The sequence below is a fragment of the Oncorhynchus kisutch genome, linkage group LG17, assembly GCF_002021735.2.
Source record: "Oncorhynchus kisutch isolate 150728-3 linkage group LG17, Okis_V2, whole genome shotgun sequence".
NCBI classification, from domain to species: domain Eukaryota; kingdom Metazoa; phylum Chordata; class Actinopteri; order Salmoniformes; family Salmonidae; genus Oncorhynchus; species Oncorhynchus kisutch.
The window spans coordinates 4,801,538-4,821,425 of NC_034190.2; the positions used below are offsets into that span (position 1 = coordinate 4,801,538).

Consider the following 19,888-nt stretch of genomic DNA (forward strand, 5'->3'; position numbering starts at 1 on the left):
AGAACAAAAGGAACATCAGAGATCAACCCTCTCAAACGGTTTCAGCTAGTTGCCCGTCAAAACTGCACTGATAAATGAGAGGGGATCGCAGCCTACTCGTCGTTCCGCAGCTTGCCTGCCAATACATTCATTCTTGTACCCAACCAAGAACCCAAACTAGCTTGCTACTTCCAGACACAAATGAGAGAACACCTCACTCTGAACGTTTTCCTCACCGTAGCAACGCTGGTCTGGCTGTTTATATGTTCTCTACATCTTCTTGACTAACTATTACTTATTCAGTCTACGTTTACTGACACCGGTCATATTCTGCAGGTGTTGCACGTTAGTCAATTCATCAGTCAGACAATAGTGCTCTGGAATCAAGAGTAGATAGCCAGAGTGAATTTGCGAACTAAAGAAGAGATATATACTAACTGGATAACAGTTGTTCGAGTTCGTCCTAGTGCTTTGCATGTATGAGGCCCTGGGTTCAATCCCTGGCATCTCCATGATACTGACTACTTGATAGTTGCTAGTTCAATTTTCAGCTTTAGTTACATGTATCCGTTTTTGTCCAGAATATTAAGTCATTGAAACTGAACCAGTGCATCCCGAATGGAGGCAGCAAACTATGTACCAGGCCAGCAGGGATTTACAACCTGATAGCAATATGTTTTGGACAACTAATAAATGTATTGGTGAATTAAATGAAGCATGCAGTGAACTGTATCTATCTATTCTGCCAACAATCCTGTACCTCATAGAACTTAGAACTGGGAATTTAATATTTTTTGGGCTGGATGTTATGATTGTCTGTATGTTTAATATCTGCAAAAGTAGTTAACACGTGTTCATTTGAACTTTAAAGCCAGATGTCCTTGTTGGCTGCAATGCAGGTGTTTGAGGAGATTAGCATTCATAGGTAGTTTCTTTTAAATAGTTAGCATAAATGCTCAAGCTACCATTTTCACTCAAGCATGAGTTATAGGCCTAATGTATAAACCTGTGAAATAAATTAAAGCGCGCCGACAGGAAGTGGGAAACGCTTGTGTGTTTGTGTGTCCGCCCGCGTGCGCGGCGCGCTGTGTTTGAGCGGCGCGGATGCGGTCAGTTCGAGGAGAGAGAGAGTGTGTGTGTGTGTGTGTGTGTGTGTGTGAGAGAGAGAGAGAGAGAGAGAGAGAAAGAGGTGTGAACTGTCAGACGAGAGGACTCGATACCGATGCGCTTGAAAGGAGTGAAGCAAAACCGCTTGTTGCGCTATAATTTTACACAAGAAGACGACAGGAAATATAGTTTTTTGTTGTTGTTGTGATATTTACTACCTAATATAGATCTTTCGACGAAACATAGGAGTGCAATAACAGGCTATAACCTCTGTCTTGCCAGGCCATTACTCATGCATTGTGGTAAGCTAACTGGGTAGCTTTGACTTAAGGGATTGTTCCATAACCTGAAAAACAAATCGCTTCCCATTTTTGAAGAGGAAGAAGAGGAGGCGGGGGCCGCATAGCTTCTTCTGTATTTCATTTGTCTGGGGTCTGTTTTTTTTTTATTCTGCAAACGGAGCTTATCTGAATCAGGCTACTTCGTCTATCTTCATATTAGGACGACAGCGGCGGGTGTCGGAGAGGTGTGTGAGGAAGAGGCAACGTAGAGGAAGAGACAGGAATGATGATGATCGGTAAATCGGTAAAAGACATTGACAGATATCAAACTGTCCTCACTTCGCTACTGTCACTCGAGGAGAACAAATTCTGCGCAGATTGTAAATCCAAAGGTAAGGCGAATAACAACAAAGAACATACACAATTACAGCCAAATGTCATATAACTAAGTGTTTTGTATGGACAGAGACTGTACGCTATTATAGCCACCCATATGTCTGTGCAAAACGCCGTGTTCGGGGGTGGACACGACCAACTGGGAACCTATGAGTCAACCTCCGTTTCATCAGTTTACAGGAACCTACCCGGTCCGTCTTACCCAGGGAATACGGTCAACTGCATATATTGCGTAATACGATTAGCCTACTTTCAAGGTTGTTATATGAATTCCATTGTAGAGGTAGTAGCTAAAGGGAAAGGCACTTGCATTGACGTTCATGGTGTCCTCTCCTCTCTCTCCATACAAACTGTTTTGGGTTGAACCCTAGAGCAAGTCTGTCTGTCTCTGTCCTGTCTGTCTGTCTGTCTGTCTGTCTGTCTGTCTGTCTGTCTCTGTCCTGTCTGTCTGTCTGTCTGTCTGTCTGTCTGTCTCTGTCCTGTCTGTCTGTCTGTCTGTCTGTCTGTCTGTCTGTCTGTCTGTCTGTCTGTCTGTCTCTGTCCTGTCTGTCTGTCTGTCTGTCTGTCTGTCTGTCTGTCTGTCTGTCTCTGTCCTGTCTGTCTGTCTGTCTGTCTGTCTGTCTGTCTGTCTGTCTGTCTGTCTGTCTGTCTGTCTGTCTGTCTGTCTGTCTGTCTGTCTCTGTCCTGTCTGTCTGTCTGTCTGTCTCTCCCCAGCTATAGGCCTGTTTCTAGGGTAGATAATGTGTGTGATCTTAGTGCCAGAATCGTTCTGTGGTGGTAAATAGACAACTACGAATAATACAGATGAGAACTCTCTTGGTATATGTCCCGTATATAGTGTGGTCTACAGCTTATCATGAGCTACTCTACCTCAGGCGAGAAAAAACTCAAAGACTTCTTTCATATTAAACGTTGCGCACCAGCTGTTATTGACCTCGTCTTTCCAGACGTAGCTGCTCTGTCCTGCCGATGAGTCGTGTCGTTGTTCAGCCACAACTCGGGGAAACATAAGATATCACAGTTTTTAATGTCCCGTCGGTAGGATAGTCTCTAAACGGAGATCATCCAGTTTATTCTCCAGTGATTGCACTTTGGCCATTAGAGCGCCATTATCCATCTTCTACGCTGTCCCCACCTGCGTTCTCCTTGTGTTTTATTCTACACAACGACTAGAAATCTCCATGCTGATTGAATGTCCTTGTCCTTGGACTGTGTTATGTGGATCATGAGCATTAAACAAATTCTGAACCCAGGCATACACACACACACACACACACACACACACAATAGTTTGTTTGTGACTCCTGTGAAAGTCAAACAGCAGACAGACAGTTTTATTTTTAGATTAAGGGCTTTTTATTAGACTGTTTGAAGAGACAATCTGGTTACACTCCCGTGACACGCATACTTCCTGTTCCATTTGTTCTCTCCTGTCTGGGTCTATTTCTCCTCTCCTCTCCTGTCTGGGTCTATTTCTCCTCTCCTCTCCTGTCTGGGTCTATTTCTCCTCTCCTCTCCTGTCTGGGTCTATTTCTCCTCTCCTCTCCTGTCTGGGTCTATTTCTCCTCTCCTGTCTGGGTCTATTTCTCCTCTCCTCTCCTGTCTGGGTCTATTTCTCCTCTCCTCTCCTGTCTGGGTCTATTTCTCCTCTCCTCTCCTGTCTGGGTCTATTTCTCCTCTCCTCTCCTGTCTGGGTCTATTTCTCCTCTCCTGTCTGGGTCTATTTCTCCTCTCCTGTCTGGGTCTATTTCTCCTCTCCTCTCCTGTCTGGGTCTATTTCTCCTCTCCTCTCCTGTCTGGGTCTATTTCTCCTCTCCTCTCCTGTCTGGGTCTATTTCTCCTCTCCTCTCCTGTCTGGGTCTATTTCTCCTCTCCTCTCCTGTCTGGGTCTATTTCTCCTCTCCTCTCCTGTCTGGGTCTATTTCTCCTCTCCTCTCCTGTCTGGGTCTATTTCTCCTCTCCTCTCCTGTCTGGGTCTATTTCTCCTCTCCTCTCCTGTCTGGGTCTATTTCTCCTCTCCTCTCCTGTCTGGGTCTATTTCTCCTCTCCTCTCCTATCTGGGTCTATTTCTCCTTTCCTCTCCTCTCCTCTCCTCTCCTATCTGGGTCGGTTTCTCCTCTCCTATCTGGGTCTATTGCTCATCTCCCCTCCTATCTGGGTCTATTTCTCCTATCCTATCTGGGTCTATTTCTCCTCTCCTCTCCTATCTGGGTCTATTTCTCCTCTCCTCTCCTCTCCTATCTGGGTCGGTTTCTCCTCTCCTATCTGGGTCTATTTCTCATCTCCTCTCCTCTCTGGGTCTATTTCTCCTCTCCTCTCTGGGTCTATTTCTCCTCTCCCCTCCTTTCTGGGTCTATTTCTCCTCTCCCCTCCTTTCTGGGTCTATTTCTCCTCTCCTCTTTTCTCCTATCTGGGTGTATTTCTCCTCTCCCCTCCTTTCTGGGTCTATTTCTCCTCTCCTATCTGGGTCTATTTCTCCTCTCCTCTCCCCTCCTATCTGGGTCTATTTCTCCTCTCCCCTCCTTTCTGGGTCTATTTCTCCTCTCCCCTCCTATCCGGGTCTATTTCTCCTCTCCCCTCCTATCTGGCTCTATTTCTCCTCTCCCCTCCTATCCGGCTCTATTTCTCCTCTCCCCTCCTATCCGGGTCTATTTCTCCTCTCCTCTCCTATCTGGGTCTATTTCTCCTCTCCTCTCCTATCTGGGTCTATTTCTCCTCTCCAATTCTATCTGGGTCTATTTCTCCTCTCCAATTCTATTTGGGTCTATTTCTCCTCTCCCCTTCTATCTGGGTCTATTTCTCCTCTCCCCTCCTTTCTGGGTCTATTTCTCCTCTCCTATCTGGGTCTATTTCGCCTCTCCTCTCCCCTCCTATCTGGGTCTATTTCTCCTCTCCCCTCCTTTCTGGGTCTATTTCTCCTCTCCCCTCCTATCCGGGTCTATTTCTCCTCTCCCCTCCTATCTGGCTCTATTTCTCCTTTCCTCTCCTATCTGGGTCTATTTCTCCTCTCCAATTCTATCTGGGCCTATTTCTCCTCTCCAATTCTATTTGGGTCTATTTCTCCTCTCCCCTTCTATCTGGGTCTATTTCTCCTCTCCCCTCCTTTCTGGGTCTATTTCTCCTCTCCTATCTGGGTCTATTTCGCCTCTCCTCTCCCCTCCTATCTGGGTCTATTTCTCCTCTCCCCTCCTTTCTGGGTCTATTTCTCCTCTCCCCTCCTATCCGGGTCTATTTCTCCTCTCCCCTCCTATCTGGCTCTATTTCTCCTCTCCTCTCCTATCTGGGTCTATTTCTCCTCTCCTCTCTGGGTCTATTTCTCCTCTCTTATCCGGGTCTATTTCTCATCTCCTCTCCTCTCTGGGTCTATTTCTCCTCTCCTATCTGGGTCTATTTCTCCTATCCTATCTTGGTCTATTTCTCCTCTCCTCTCCTATCTTGGTCTATTTCTCCTCTCCTCTCCTATCTGGGTCTATTTCTCCTATCCTATCTGGGTCTATTTCTCCTATCTTGGTCTATTTCTACCCTCCTCTCCTATCTTGGTCTATGTCTCCTCTCCTATCTGTGTCTAGTTCTCCTATCCTATCTGGGTCTATTTCTACTCTCCTCTCCTATCTGGGTCTATTTCTCCTCTCCTATCTGGGTCTATTTCTACTCTCCTCTCCTATCTGGGTCTATTTCTACCCTCCTCTCCTATCTGGGTCTATTTCTACCCTCCTCTCCTATCTGGGTCTATTTCTCCTCTCCTATCTGGGTCTATTTCTCCTCTCCAATTCTATCTGGGTCTATTTCTCCTCTCCAATCTGGGTCTATTTCTCCTCTCCAATTCTATCTGGGTCTATTTCTCCTCTCCCCTCCAATCTGGGTCTATTTCTCCTCTCCAATCTGGGTCTATTTCTCCTCTCCAATTCTATCTGGGTCTATTTCTCATCTCCTCTCCTATCTGGGTCTATTTCATCTCTTCTATCTGGGTCTATTTCTCATCTCCTCTCCTATCTGGGTCTATTTCATCTCTTCTATCTGGGTCTATTTCTCCTCCTATCTTCTCTCCTAACTATTTGTCTGTGTCCTCTCATCTTCTCATCTCCTATCTCCAAAAGCTACAGGCAACAATCTAATATCCTCTAAGTCTGCCTTCCTCTCTCTCTCTCTCTCTCTCTCTCTGTCTCTCTCTCTCTCTCTCTCTGTCTCTCTCTCTGTCTCTCTCTCTCTCTCTCTCTCTCTCTCTCTCGCTCTCGCTCTCGCTCTCGCTCTCGCTCTCGCTCTCTCTCTCTCTCTCGCTCTCTCCCTCTGTCTCTCTCGCTCTCTCCCTCTGTCTCTCTCTCTCTCTCCCTCTGTCTCTCTCTCTCTCTCTCTCCCTCTCTCTCTCTCTCTCTCTCTCTCTCTCTCTCTCGCTCTCTCCCTCTCTCAATTCAAGGGGCTTCATTGGCATGGGAAACATGTTTACATAATGCTGACATGGCAAGTCTGTCAAGAGGGACACAGAGGTCAACCCCAATAACACAACACAGCACAGCAAAAAAGTAGTGTTGCACACAGCAACACCAAGCCAAGTTAATACACAGGTTGGAGAGAGTAGAGAGAACAGGCCCTGTGGAGAGAACAGGCCCTGTGGAGAGAACAGGCCCTGTGGAGAGAACAGGCCCTGTGGAGAGAACAGGCCCTGTGGAGAGAACAGGCCCTGTGGAGAGAACAGGCCCTGTGGAGAGAATAGGCCCTGTAGAGAGAACAAGCACTGTAGAGGGAACAGGCCCTGTGGAGGCCCTGGAGAGAGAACAGGCCCTGTGGAGGCCCTGTAGAGAGAACAGGCCCTGTAGAGAGAACAAGCACTGTAGAGGGAACAGGCCCTGAAGAGGCCCTGGAGAGAGAACAGGCCCTGTGGAGAGAACAGGCCCCGTGGAGGCCCTGGAGAGAGAACAGGCCCTGTAGAGGCCCTGAAGAGGGAAATAAATAAGCATAAATATGGGTTGTATTTACAATGGTGTGTGTTCTTCACTGGTTGCCCTTTTCTTGTGGCAACAGGTCAAAAATCTTGCTGCTGTGATGGCACACTGTGGAATTTCACCCAGTAGATATGGGAGTTTATCACAATTGAGTTTGTTTTCCAATTCTTTGTGGATATCTGTAATCTGAAGGAAATATGTCTCTCTAATATGGTCATACATTGGGCAGGAGGTTAGGAAGTGCAGCTCAGCTTCCAACTCATTTTGTGGGCAGTGAGCACATAGCCTGTCTTCTCTTGAGAGCCATGTCTGTCTACGGCGGCCTTTCTCAATAGCAAGGCTATGCTCACTGAGTCTGTACATAGTCAAAGCTTTCCTTAAGTTTGGGTCAGTCACAGTGGTCGGGTATTCTGCCACTGTGGACTCTCTGTTTAGGGCCAAATAGCATTCTAGTTCGCTCTGTTTATTTGTTAATTCATTCCAATGTGTCAAGTAATTATCTTTTTGTTTTCTCATGATTTGGTTGGGTCTAATTGTGCTGTTGTCCTGGGGCTCTGTCGGGTGTGTTTGTGTTTGTGAACAGATCCCCAGGACCAGTTTGCTTAGGGGACTCTTCTCCAGGTTCATCTCTCTGTAGGTGATGGCTTTGTTATGGAAGGTTTGGGAATCGCTTCCTTTTAGGTGGTTGTAGAATTTAATGGCTCTTTTCTGGATTTTGAAAATTAGTGGGTATCGGCCTAATTCTGCTCTGCATGCATTATTTGGTGTTCTACGTTGTACACGGAGGATATTTTTGCAGAATTCTGCATGCAAAGTCTCAATTTGGTGTTTGTCCCATTTTGTGAAGTCTTGGTTGGTGAGCGGACCCCAGACCTCACAACCATAAAGGGCAATGGGCTCTATGACTGATTCAAGTATTTTTAGCCAGAGCATAATTGGTATGTTGAATTTTATGTTCCTTTTGATGGCATAGAATGCCCTTCTTGCCTTGTCTCTCAGATCGTTCACAGCTTTGTGGAAGTTACCTGTGGCGCTGATGTTTAGGCCAAGGTATGTATAGTTTTTTTGTGTGCTCTAAGGCAACAGTGTCTAGATGGAATTTGTATTTGTGGTCCTGACTGGACCTTTTTTGGAACACCATTATTTTGATCTTACTGAGATTTACTGTCAGGGGCCAGGTCTGGCAGAATCTGTGCAGAATATCTAGGTGCTGCTGTAGGCCCTCTTTGGTTGGTGACAGAAGCACCAGATCATCAGCAAACAGTAGACATTTGACTTCAGATTCTAGTAGGGTGAGGCCGGGTGCTGCAGACTTTTCTAGTGCCCGCGCCAATTTGTTGATATTTATGTTGAAGAGGGTGGGGCTTAAGCTGCATCCCTGTCTCACCCCACGAACTTGTGGGAAGAAATGTGTGTTTTTTGCCAATTTTAACCGCACACTTGTTGTTTGTGTACATGGATTTTATAATGTTGTATGTTTTACCCCCAACACCACTTTCCATCAATTTGTATAGCAGACCCTCAGACCCTCAGACCCTCAGACCCTCAGACCTTCAGACCAAATTGAGTCGAAGGCTTTTTGAAATCAACAAGCATGAGGAGACTTTGTTTTGGTTTGTTTGGTTGAATGAGGGTGTGCAGGGTGAATACGTGGTCTGTTGTACGGTAATTTGGTAAAAAGCCAATTTGACATTTGCATATGGGCAGCAGGTAGCCTAGTGGTTAGAGCGTAGGGGCGGCAGGTAGCCTAGTGGTTAGAGTGTAGGGGTGGCAGGTAGCCTAGTGGTTAGAGTGGAGGGGCGGCAGGTAGCCTAGTGGTTAGAGTGTAGGGGCGGCAGGTAGCCTAGTGGTTAGAGTGTAGGGGCGGCAGGTAGCCTAGTGGTTAGAGTGTAGGGGCGGCAGGTAGCCTAGTGGTTAGAGTGTAGGGGCGGCAGGTAGCCTAGTGGTTAGAGTGTAGGGGCGGCAGGTAGCCTAGTGGTTAGAGTGTAGGGGCGGCAGGTAGCCTAGTGGTTAGAGTGTTGGGCCAGTAACTGCAAAGGTTGCTAGATTGAATCCCTGAGCTGACAAGGTAAACATCTGTCGTTCTACCCCCTGAACAAGGCAGTTAACCCAATGTTCCCCGGTAGGCCGTCATACATATGAAAGAGAGAATGTGCGTGTAACCACTTCCTGGTGGAGGGAGGGAGGGAGAGGGAGAGAGGGAGAGAGAGAGATTTAAAGATTTAAATTATCTTCATTTGGTCTGGGGTCCCACCACAGTAGGGTCCAGCTGTACCAGATGCAGAATGGACACCCCTCCCCAACAGTAGGGTCCAGGTGTACTAGATGCATGTTGGTGGCTATAGCTCCATGTATTATCCTCCATTGGAGGTCAGCTGTCCTCTTATCAATAGGCAGTTTACATAATGATCGCCAACAGCCTTGGAGAGGCACTTGGACCAAGCACACCTGCCCACCTTGTCGATTTTACCCCTTCCAGGGAAGAGGCATGGGACACCTTTACACATATTCTGTACATGGCCTTCCTTCCCACCTCCTTGAACTCCCCAGCTCCGGGGTATCGAAGGAAAGCAGCATCCCCACGTCCTCCTCGAATGCCCCCATCGCAGCACTAACAATCAGTGCAGGGAACACATAATCCAGACCCTCCTTCCACCGATCAGAATTGGAAGTGTCAGTCACATACTGCAGATGAAGCACTGGCAAGGAGTCGCAGACCTCAGCGACGACCTTCCTCAGTAGGGGAGATGATCGGATCCCTGCTCTTTCTCCCAGCTCCTCCAATCTGCTCCTGCTCCGCATCAGATGACCCAGCTTGGTACACCCCACACCTAACAGGCATGAACGTAGGCTAGCTGAACCCAGAACACGGGACTGGATGGCAGTGTTGTGAAAAAGAGGCTCTTCAAAAAGCCACATCCCTGGTGGCGTGCCGGCCTAACGGGACTTGACAAAGACTCTCCAAGCCTGCATAACAGACTCCATAAAATGGAGTCAGGCCAGTCAAATCACCCCCCTCCAGCTTTAAGAGGAAAAGCTGCTTGTCTAAGCCCAAACAGCCCACTCTCCTCATCAATATGTAGTCTGTTTCAACCCAGCTAGAGCAGTCTCTGTACAACAATCTCTGGGCTGCTTGGAGCCGGAAAGCCGTGATCCTAGAGGAAATGTCCACCAGGCCTTGCCCACCCTCGTGCAGTGGCAGGTACAGGGCTGCAGCTTTAGTCCAGTGTTGTCCAGACCAGAAGAAATTGACAAGGGTGCTCTGAAGCTCTTGTATCAGACCCTTTGGTGGCTGCAGAATCATTAGTCTGTGCCACAGGGTAGAAGCAGCAAGATTATTAGCTACCAGGACCCTTCCCCTATAAGACAGCTGGGGCAACACCCATTTCCACCTTGACAGTCTGGCACACACTTTCTCCGCTACACCCTCCCAGTTCTTTTTCTGAAAGACATCGGAGCCTAGAAAAAAACCCAAAGTCTTCATTCCATCTCCGCCCCACTGAAGCCCCCCTGGTAACCGTGGAGTGGACCCCATCTGAAGCTGACCTGCCCACAGCGCTTCACTCTTTCCCCAATTGACTCTAGCTGAGGAAGCCCCCTCATACACCTTTAAAGTGTTTGAGAGAACCTTAACATCCTCACCCCCTGTAATAAAAACTATCACGTCATCTGCATACGCAGACAGTGCTATCGTGGGACCCTTCATTACACCTGGCACAGAGAAACCAGTAAGCTTCGCTCTTAAAAAACAAAGCATTGGTTCAATCGCCAGACTATATAACTGCCCTGAAATTGGGCATCCCTGCCTGATGCCCCTTTCGACAGGGATGGGGCAACTTAAACCACCACCCACCTTCACCATACATGAGGCCCCAGCATACAGTAAATTCATCCAAGACAAAAAAACATCCCCAAACCCAAAGGCTTTCATTGTTTTAAACAAGTACTGGTGGTCCACACGATCAAAAGCCTTCTCCTGATCCAACGAAAGTAAACCCACATTTACATCAGACAGTTTACAAATGTCTAAAACATCTCTTATCAGAAGCAAGTTGTCAACAATAGAGCGATCAGGTACACAGTAGGACTGGTCCTTGTGGATCAACAATCCCAGATACTCTTTCAACCTGTTTGAGAGACATTTAGAAAAATGTTGTATTCTGCGCACAGCAAAGCAACAGGTAACCAATTTTTTATGAGAGCCAAATCCCCCCTTTTTTTAATCAAGGCAACCTTCACTCTTTCATGCAGAAACGACCTCAGTTCATGTCTCTTGTCCTGTAAGTTCATGACTAGTCCAGGGTCGTTCTGAGTGAGCAGCTTCAATTCAATAGACTTGATGTCCTGTTCAAGGGCCTTGATAGTCTCTTTAACTTCAATTTGAGACAGAGCAGTATACTGTTGACAAAATACTCGTCCCAACCTCCGACCATTGTCTCAAGGACTCAACATTCCCTTTTATACCCCTCCATTTTACCCAAAACAACAAAAACCTGTCACAAAACATGACATCATGTAACAAATAAACATTAAAGTAAGTAAGGTGATGACCTCCGTGGACAGGAGAAGTGAATATCAACAGTAACAATATGATGATCAGAGAAACCCACAGGAGTAATGGCACACCTTCCCACCCTACTACAGTAGTGATCAGATACATACAACCTGTCTAACCTACAACCCTACTACAGTAGTGATCAGATACATACAACCTGTCTAACCTTCCAACCCTACTACAGTAGTGATCAGATACATACAACCTGTCTAACCATCCAACACTACTACAGTAGTGATCAGATACATACAACCTGTCTAACCTTCCAACCCTACTACAGTAGTGATCAGATACATACAACCTGTCTAACCTTCCCACCCTACTACAGTAGTGATCAGATACATACAACCTGTCTAACCTTACCACCCTACTACAGTAGTGATCAGATACATACAACCTGTCTAACCTTGCTGAACTGACACGACCTTCATTAACTTTTAGCCATGTGTACTGCCTAACTGTTGCATTCCTTACTCTCCGCACATCAGAAAGTTCAAACTCAGTTAATAGACCAGACTGGTGACCGCAGGTGACCGCAGGTGAGGTTCTTCAGAGGTGCGATCAACAGTAAAATCCACTGTACAGTTCCAGTCCCCCCCTAAAACCACACACCCCTCTTGATCACACAGTTCCAGTCCCCCCCTAAAACCACACACCCCTCTTGGTCACACAGTTCCAGTCCCCCCCTAAAACCATACACCCCTCTTGATCACACAGTTCCAGTCCCACCTAAAACCACACACCCCTCTTGGTCACACTGTTCCAGTCCCCCCCTAAAACCATACACCCCTCTTGGTCACACTGTTCCAGTCCCCCACTAAAACCATACACCCCTCTTGGTCACACAGTTCCAGTCCCCCCCTAAAACCATACACCCCTCTTGGTCACACTGTTCCAGTCCCCCCCTAAAACCATACACCCCTCTTGATCACGCAGTTCCAGTCCCCCCCTAAAACCATACACCCCTCTTGGTCACACTGTTCCAGTCCCCCCCTAAAACCACACACCCCTCTTGGTCACACAGTTCCAGTCCCCCCCTAAAACCATACACCCCTCTTGATCACACAGTTCCAGTCCCCCCTAAAACCACACACCCCTCTTGGTCACACTGTTCCAGTCCCCCCCTAAAACCATACACCCCTCTTGGTCACACTGTTCCAGTCCCCCCCTAAAACCATACACCCCTCTTGGTCACACAGTTCCAGTCCCCCCCTAAAACCGTACACCCCTCTTGATCACACAGTTCCAGTCCCCCCTAAAACCACACACCCCTCTTGGTCACACTGTTCCAGTCCCCCCCTAAAACCATACACCCCTCTTGGTCACACTGTTCCAGTCCCCCCCTAAAACCATACACCCCTCTTGGTCACACAGTTCCAGTCCCCCCCTAAAACCATACACCCCTCTTGATCACGCAGTTCCAGTCCCCCCCTAAAACCATACACCCCTCTTGGTCACACTGTTCCAGTCCCCCCCTAAAACCATACACCCCTCTTGGTCACACTGTCCCAGTCCCCCCCTAAAACCATACACCCCTCTTGATCACGCAGTTCCAGTCCCCCCTAAAACCATACACCCCTCTTGATCACACAGTTCCAGTCCCCCCCTAAAACCACACACCCCTCTTGGTCACACTGTCCCAGTCCCTCCCTAAAACCATACACCCCTCTTGGTCACACTGTCCCAGTCCCCCCCTAAAACCATACACCCCTCTTGATCACGCAGTTCCAGTCCCCCCTAAAACCATACACCCCTCTTGATCACGCAGTTCCAGTCCCCCCTAAAACCATACACCCCTCTTGATCACGCAGTCCCAGTCCCCCCCTAAAACCACACATCCCTCTTGGTCACACTGTTCCAGTCCCCCCCTAAAACCATACACCCCTCTTGGTCACACAGTTCCAGTCCCCCCCTAAAACCATACACCCCTCTTGGTCACACTGTTCCAGTCCCCCCCTAAAACCATACACCCCTCTTGATCTCGCAGTTCCAGTCCCCCCCTAAAACCATACACCCCTCTTGGTCACACTGTTCCAGTCCCCCCCTAAAACCACACACCCCTCTTGGTCACACAGTTCCAGTCCCCCCCCTAAAACCATACACCCCTCTTGATCACACAGTTCCAGTCCCCCCTAAAACCACACACCTCTCTTGGTCACACTGTTCCAGTCCCCCCCTAAAACCATACACCCCTCTTGGTCACACTGTTCCAGTCCCCCCCTAAAACCATACACCCCTCTTGGTCACACAGTTCCAGTCCCCCCCTAAAACCATACACCCCTCTTGGTCACACTGTTCCAGTCCCCCCCTAAAACCATACACCCCTCTTGATCACGCAGTTCCAGTCCCCCCCTAAAACCATACACCCCTCTTGGTCACACTGTTCCAGTCCCCCCCTAAAACCATACACCCCTCTTGGTCACACTGTCCCAGTCCCCCCCTAAAACCATACACCCCTCTTGATCACGCAGTTCCAGTCCCCCCTAAAACCATACACCCCTCTTGATCACACAGTTCCAGTCCCCCCCTAAAACCACACACCCCTCTTGGTCACACTGTCCCAGTCCCCCCCTTTTATTTATTTTTATTTTACCTTTATTTAACCAGGTAGGCAAGTTGAGAACAAGTTCTCATTTACAATTGCGACCTGGCCAAGATAAAGCAAAGCAGTTCGACAGATAAAACGACACAGAGTTACACATGGAGTAAAAACAAACATACAGTCAATAATGCAGTATAAACAAGTCTATATACAATGTGAGCAAATGAGGTGAGAAGGGAGGTAAAGGCAAAAAAGGCCATGATGGCAAAGTAAATACAATATAGCAAGTAAAATACTGGAATGGTAGTTTTGCAATGGAAGAATGTGCAAAGTAGAAATAAAAAAATAATGGGGTGCAAAGGAGCAAAATAAATAAATAAATAAAAATTAAATACAGTTGGGAAAGAGGTAGTTGTTTGGGCTAAATTATAGGTGGGCTATGTACAGGTGCAGTAATCTGTGAGCTGCTCTGACAGTTGGTGCTTAAAGCTAGTGAGGGAGATAAGTGTTTCCAGTTTCAGAGATTTTTGTAGTTCGTTCCAGTCATTGGCAGCAGAGAACTGGAAGGAGAGGCGTCCAAAGAAAGAATTGGTTTTGGGGGTGACTAGAGAGATATACCTGCTGGAGCGTGTGCTACAGGTGGGAGATGCTATGGTGACCAGCGAGCTGAGATAAGGGGGGACTTTACCTAGCAGGGTCTTGTAGATGACATGGAGCCAGTGGGTTTGGCGACGAGTATGAAGCGAGGGCCAGCCAACGAGAGCGTGGTGGGTAGTATATGGGGCTTTGGTGATAAAACGGATTGCACTGTGATAGACTGCATCCAATTTGTTGAGTAGGGTATTGGAGACTATTTTGTAAATGACATCGCCAAAGTCGAGGATTGGTAGGATGGTCAGTTTTACAAGGGTATGTTTGGCAGCATGAGTAAAGGATGCTTTGTTGCGAAATAGGAAGCCAATTCTAGATTTAACTTTGGATTGGAGATGTTTGATATGGGTCTGGAAGGAGAGTTTACAGTCTAACCAGACACCTAAGTATTTGTAGTTGTCCACGTATTCTAAGTCAGAGCCGTCCAGAGTAGTGATGTTGGACAGGCGGGTAGGTGCAGGTAGCGATCGGTTGAAGAGCATGCATTTAGTTTTACTTGTATTTAAGAGCAATTGGAGGCCACGGAAGGAGAGTTGTATGGCATTGAAGCTTGCCTGGAGGGTTGTTAACACAGTGTCCAAAGAAGGGCCGGAAGTATACAGAATGGTGTCGTCTGCGTAGAGGTGGATCAGGGACTCACCAGCACCCTAAAACCATACACCCCTCTTGGTCACACTGTCCCAGTCCCCCCCTAAAACCATACACCCCTCTTGATCACGCAGTTCCAGTCCCCCCTAAAACCATACACCCCTCTTGATCACACAGTTCCAGTCCCCCCTAAAACCATACACCCCTCTTGGTCACACAGTTCCAGTCCCCCCTAAAACCATACACCCCTCTTGGTCACACAGTTCCAGTCCCCCCCTAAAACCATACACCCCTCTTGGTCACACTGTTCCAGTCCCCCCCTAAAACCATCCACCCCTCTTGGTCACACAGTCCCAGTCCCCCCCTAAAACCATACACCCCTCTTGGTCACACTGTCTTCAGGTTTCCTTTATTTGATCAAATACAGCAATACGCTCTGTACCCTCATTAGGCGCAGAAACATAAAAAACAAAAACATAACATCCACCTTGACCAATAAAACCCGACCCTTGACAATCTCTGTTGTAGATACCACAGTCACCCCTAAGCCTGAGGAAAACAATATTGCCACCCCAGCACTGAAATTAGTACCATGACTGAGTACATGCTGCCCCTCCCACCACATACCCCAGTCAACCTCATTTTCCTCATCACTATGTGTCTCCTGTAGGAAAACTACATTACGCCTTTTCTGTTTTATTACTTCTAATACCCAAGCCCTCTTATTCCTGTCCCTTCCCCCATTAATATTGAGAGAACCTACCCTTAGTACCTCCATGTAGAAAAGAGAAAAGAAAAGCAGAAGAAACCACAGAGAAACCAACGAGAAAAAAGACACCCTATGAAGCATGATCATCATCATTATTTTTTTTTCTTCTCTTAACCGGACCACGTTTCCCACCACCTTTTGCTGCTGCAACAGCAGTAATACATTTCCTCAAGCGAAACCGCTTCTTCTCACTCAGCTGGTCGAACCCCCACCGTCTTCTGTAACATCACAGCTGACCTCACAAACTTATCAACATCTAAATAATCTGCCAATTTGACAGATTTCCCAAAAGTCTGATCCAGAAACTCATTTACCTCCTCTAGATCATAAACTGAGTCCTCACCAGCAGCAATCATATCTAAAGAGATATCCATATCATTCTCCTGATCCTCAGCTAAGACCACAGACAACTGACTACCCTCTACCACATCCCTTTCAACACTCCCCACTTGCACCTCATCACTCGTACCAGGCATCTCTTCCACTACCTGGGAGACTAGCCCCACCTGAACATCACTACTCATAGTGGGCATCTCCTCCACTACCTGGGAGACTAGCCCCACCTGAACATCACTACTCATAGTGGGCATCTCCTCCACTACCTGGGAGACTAGCCCCACCTGAACATCACTACTCATAGTGGGCATCTCCTCCACTACCTGGGAGACTAGCCCCACCTCAACCTCATTACTTGTAGTGGGCATCTCCTCCACTACCTGGGAGTCTAGCTCCACATGAACCCCAGCACTCGTGGTGGGCATCTCCTCCACTACCTGGGAGCCTAGCTCCACATTAAAACCCTCCTGTACCTCATTACTCGTAGTGGGCATCTCCTCCACTACCTGGGAGCCTAGCTCCACATGAACCACCTCCTTTACACCAGCACTCGTACTGGGCATCTCCTCCACTACCTGGGAGCCTAGCTCCACATGAAAACCGTCCTGTACCTCATTACTCGTACTGGGCATCTCCTCCACTCCCTGGGAGTCTAGCTCCACATGAACCACCTCCTTTACACTAGCACTCGTACTGGGCACCTCCTCCACTACCTGGGAGCCTAGCTCCACATGAACCCCCTCCTTTACCCCAGCACTCGTACTGGGCACCTGCTCACCAGTCTGAGGAACTGGCTCTTCGGATCCATCCGTACCTTCTACAACAATACTTTTCTGCTGCATAACATTTCCCTCTAATACAAGTTGCAACTCCGTGCCCTCAACACGGATAACTTGTTCCCCAGCAACAGGTGCTTGTGGCTGCTCTACCGCTGTCGGTCCACCTCTCCCTACATCAGTGGGCCCAGGCGTTACGATGACCACCTGCGCCCCTCCCTCGGCCTTCTCCCTTTTCGGGCAAGCATGTCGCTTATGACCAACATCCCCACACTCAAAACACCGTTGACTACCTGTACTAGCATAAGCCATCTATAATCAACTGTCATACTTGACTTTAAACAATATCTCTAAAGTCTGCTCCGGTGAATCCAAAAACATAAACACCTGTCGCCGAAATGACATAACCTGTTTCAACAGGTGTTTGCAACCCAACGGGACAACCTTAATTGAACTGGCGAACTTCCCAAAGCGCAATAACTCACCCTCCAATAGCTCATTTGGAATAAATGGTGGTACATTTGAAATCATTACCCTTGTTGACGGAGGAAAATGCGCAACCATACGATCTACAAGACACTCTTCTTTAAGAAGTACTCCATGCTCAACCATATGATCTACAAGACTCTCTTCTTTAAGAAGTACGCCATGCTCAACCATACGATCAACAAGACACTCTTCTTTAAGAAGTACTCCATGCTCAACCATCCGATCAACAAGACACTCTTCTTTAAGAAGTACACCATGCTCAACCATCTGATCAACTAGACACTCTTCTTTAAGAAGTACACCATGCTCAACCATCCGATCAACAAGACACTCTTCTTTAAGAAGTACACCATGCTCAACCATATGATCTACAAGACTCTCTTCTTTAAGAAGTACGCCATGCTCAACCATCCGATCAACAAGACACTCTTCTTTAAGAAGTACTCCATGCTCAACCATCCGATCAACAAGACACTCTTCTTTAAGAAGTACACCATGCTCAACCATCCGATCAACTAGACACTCTTCTTTAAGAAGTACACCATGCTCAACCATCCGATCAACAAGACACTCTTCTTTAAGAAGTACACCATGCTCAACCATCTGATCAACTAGACACTCTTCTTTAAGATGTACACCATGCTCAACCATCTGATCAACTAGACACTCTTCTTTAAGATGTACACCATGCTCAACCATACGATCAACAAGACGCTCTTCTTTAAGAAGTACACTATGCTCAACCATCCGATCAACAAGACACTCTTCTTTAAGAAGTACACCATGCTCAACCATCTGATCAACTAGACACTCTTCTTTAAGAAGTACACCAAGCTCAACCATCCGATCAACTAGACACTCTTCTTTAAGAAGTACACCATGCTCAACCATCTGATCAACTAGACACTCTTCTTTAAGAAGTACACCATGCTCAACCATCCGATCTACTAGACACTCTTCTATAAGAAGTACGCCATGCTAAACCATCCGATCTACCAGACACTCTTCTTTAAGAAGTACACCATGCTCAACCATACGATCAACCAGACACTCTCCTTTAAGAAGTACACCATGCTCAACCATCCCATCTACCAGACACTCTTCTTTAAGAAATACCACCACAGCTTTATTCATCCGGGATGCATAAGCAACATTCTCGTATCCCACCTTCTCTCCTACGGCGACCAGAAACTCCTCCACCGTGACAGCAGCTTCAGTAACACACCTAAAGCCGTGCCGAAAATACTTCATTCTACCACAACAAAAATAATAACCTTAATCATGCACAGAAGAAAACCAAAAAATGCCACCAACAAATAGAAAACCGAAAGAAAGTGAATATCTAACTCTACACAACACACGCACTCCTTCGCTCATACAATTCCCAGCATGCACCAAACACTCCCAGCAGAGAGAGAGAGAGAGAGAAAAAAACTTCTGGGCATAAAGAAATATATTGATTGTGTTGTGTGTAGTAATTACTGTTTAATTAGAGTAACCCTGTTTCGTAAGTGAGAGAGTGCCTTTCAGCTCATTACAGCTAACGTGTTTGTGTGTGTCTGTTTTTGTGTGTGTGTGTGTGTCATCACTTCTCTCTTTCCTAGCAGGTGATCAAACAACCAAAGTCCACTGTTTGTTTACTCTAAATCAGTCTCTCTCTCTCTCTCTCTCTCTATCTCTCTCTCTCTCTCTATCTCTCAATTCAATTCAATTTAAGGGCTTTATTGTCATGGGAAACATATGTTTATGCCAAAGCAAGAGAACAATAAACAAAAGTGAAATAAGCAATACAAATTTACAGTAAACATTACACTCACAAAAGTTTTAAAAATAATAAAGACATTTCAAATGTCATTACGTTGTTAGGTTCTTATTGTTCAGAGTAAATGTCTCACGGACACTAGAGAAGCTTTAACCAAGTTTATTTCTTCCACAAGGTTCTGTACTTCAAACAGCAAAACATTTCTTACCATCACAGTTATATACATCCCACTTAGGACACTCCTCCTTCTCTCCAATCCTTACATCTTATGGTTCTACAGGAAGAAGGTAACCAGATACTAAACCCTGATTACTCCCTTAAGGGGAACTGACCTCAACCCCTCCTTCCCCTAGTCCACAGATGTCCGTCTCTCTCCCCTATCTCAACCCTTCCTTCCCCTAGTCCACAGATGTCCGTCTCTCTCCCCTATCTCAACCCCTCCTTCCCCTAGTCCACATGTCTGTCTCTCTCCCCTATCTCAACCCTTCTTTCCCCTAGTCCACAGATGTCCGTCTCTCTCCCCTATCTCAACCCCTCCTTCCCCTAGTCCACAGATGTCCGTCTCTCTCCCCTATCTCAACCCCTCCTTCCCCTAGTCCACAGATGTCCGTCTCTCTCCCCTATCTCAACCCCTCCTTCCCCTAGTCCACAGATGTCCGTCTCTCTCCCCTATCTCAACCCCTCCTTCCCCTAGTCCACAGATGTCCGTCTCTCTCC

At 47.1% G+C, this 19,888-nt stretch overlaps 1 protein-coding gene across 1 annotated transcript in view; it reads left to right on the forward strand.

The window, feature by feature from the left end:
• The first annotated feature begins 1,079 nt into the window (after nucleotides 1–1,079).
• The window catches only part of LOC109883026 (stromal membrane-associated protein 2), a 52,284-nt gene continuing 33,475 nt past the window's right edge, over nucleotides 1,080–19,888 (forward strand). Inside the window, exon 1 of the mRNA XM_031795017.1 lies at nucleotides 1,080–1,759. Coding sequence (XP_031650877.1) covers nucleotides 1,651–1,759 — 109 coding nt within the window. The 5' untranslated portion in view covers nucleotides 1,080–1,650. The remainder of the gene's footprint in view (nucleotides 1,760–19,888) is intronic.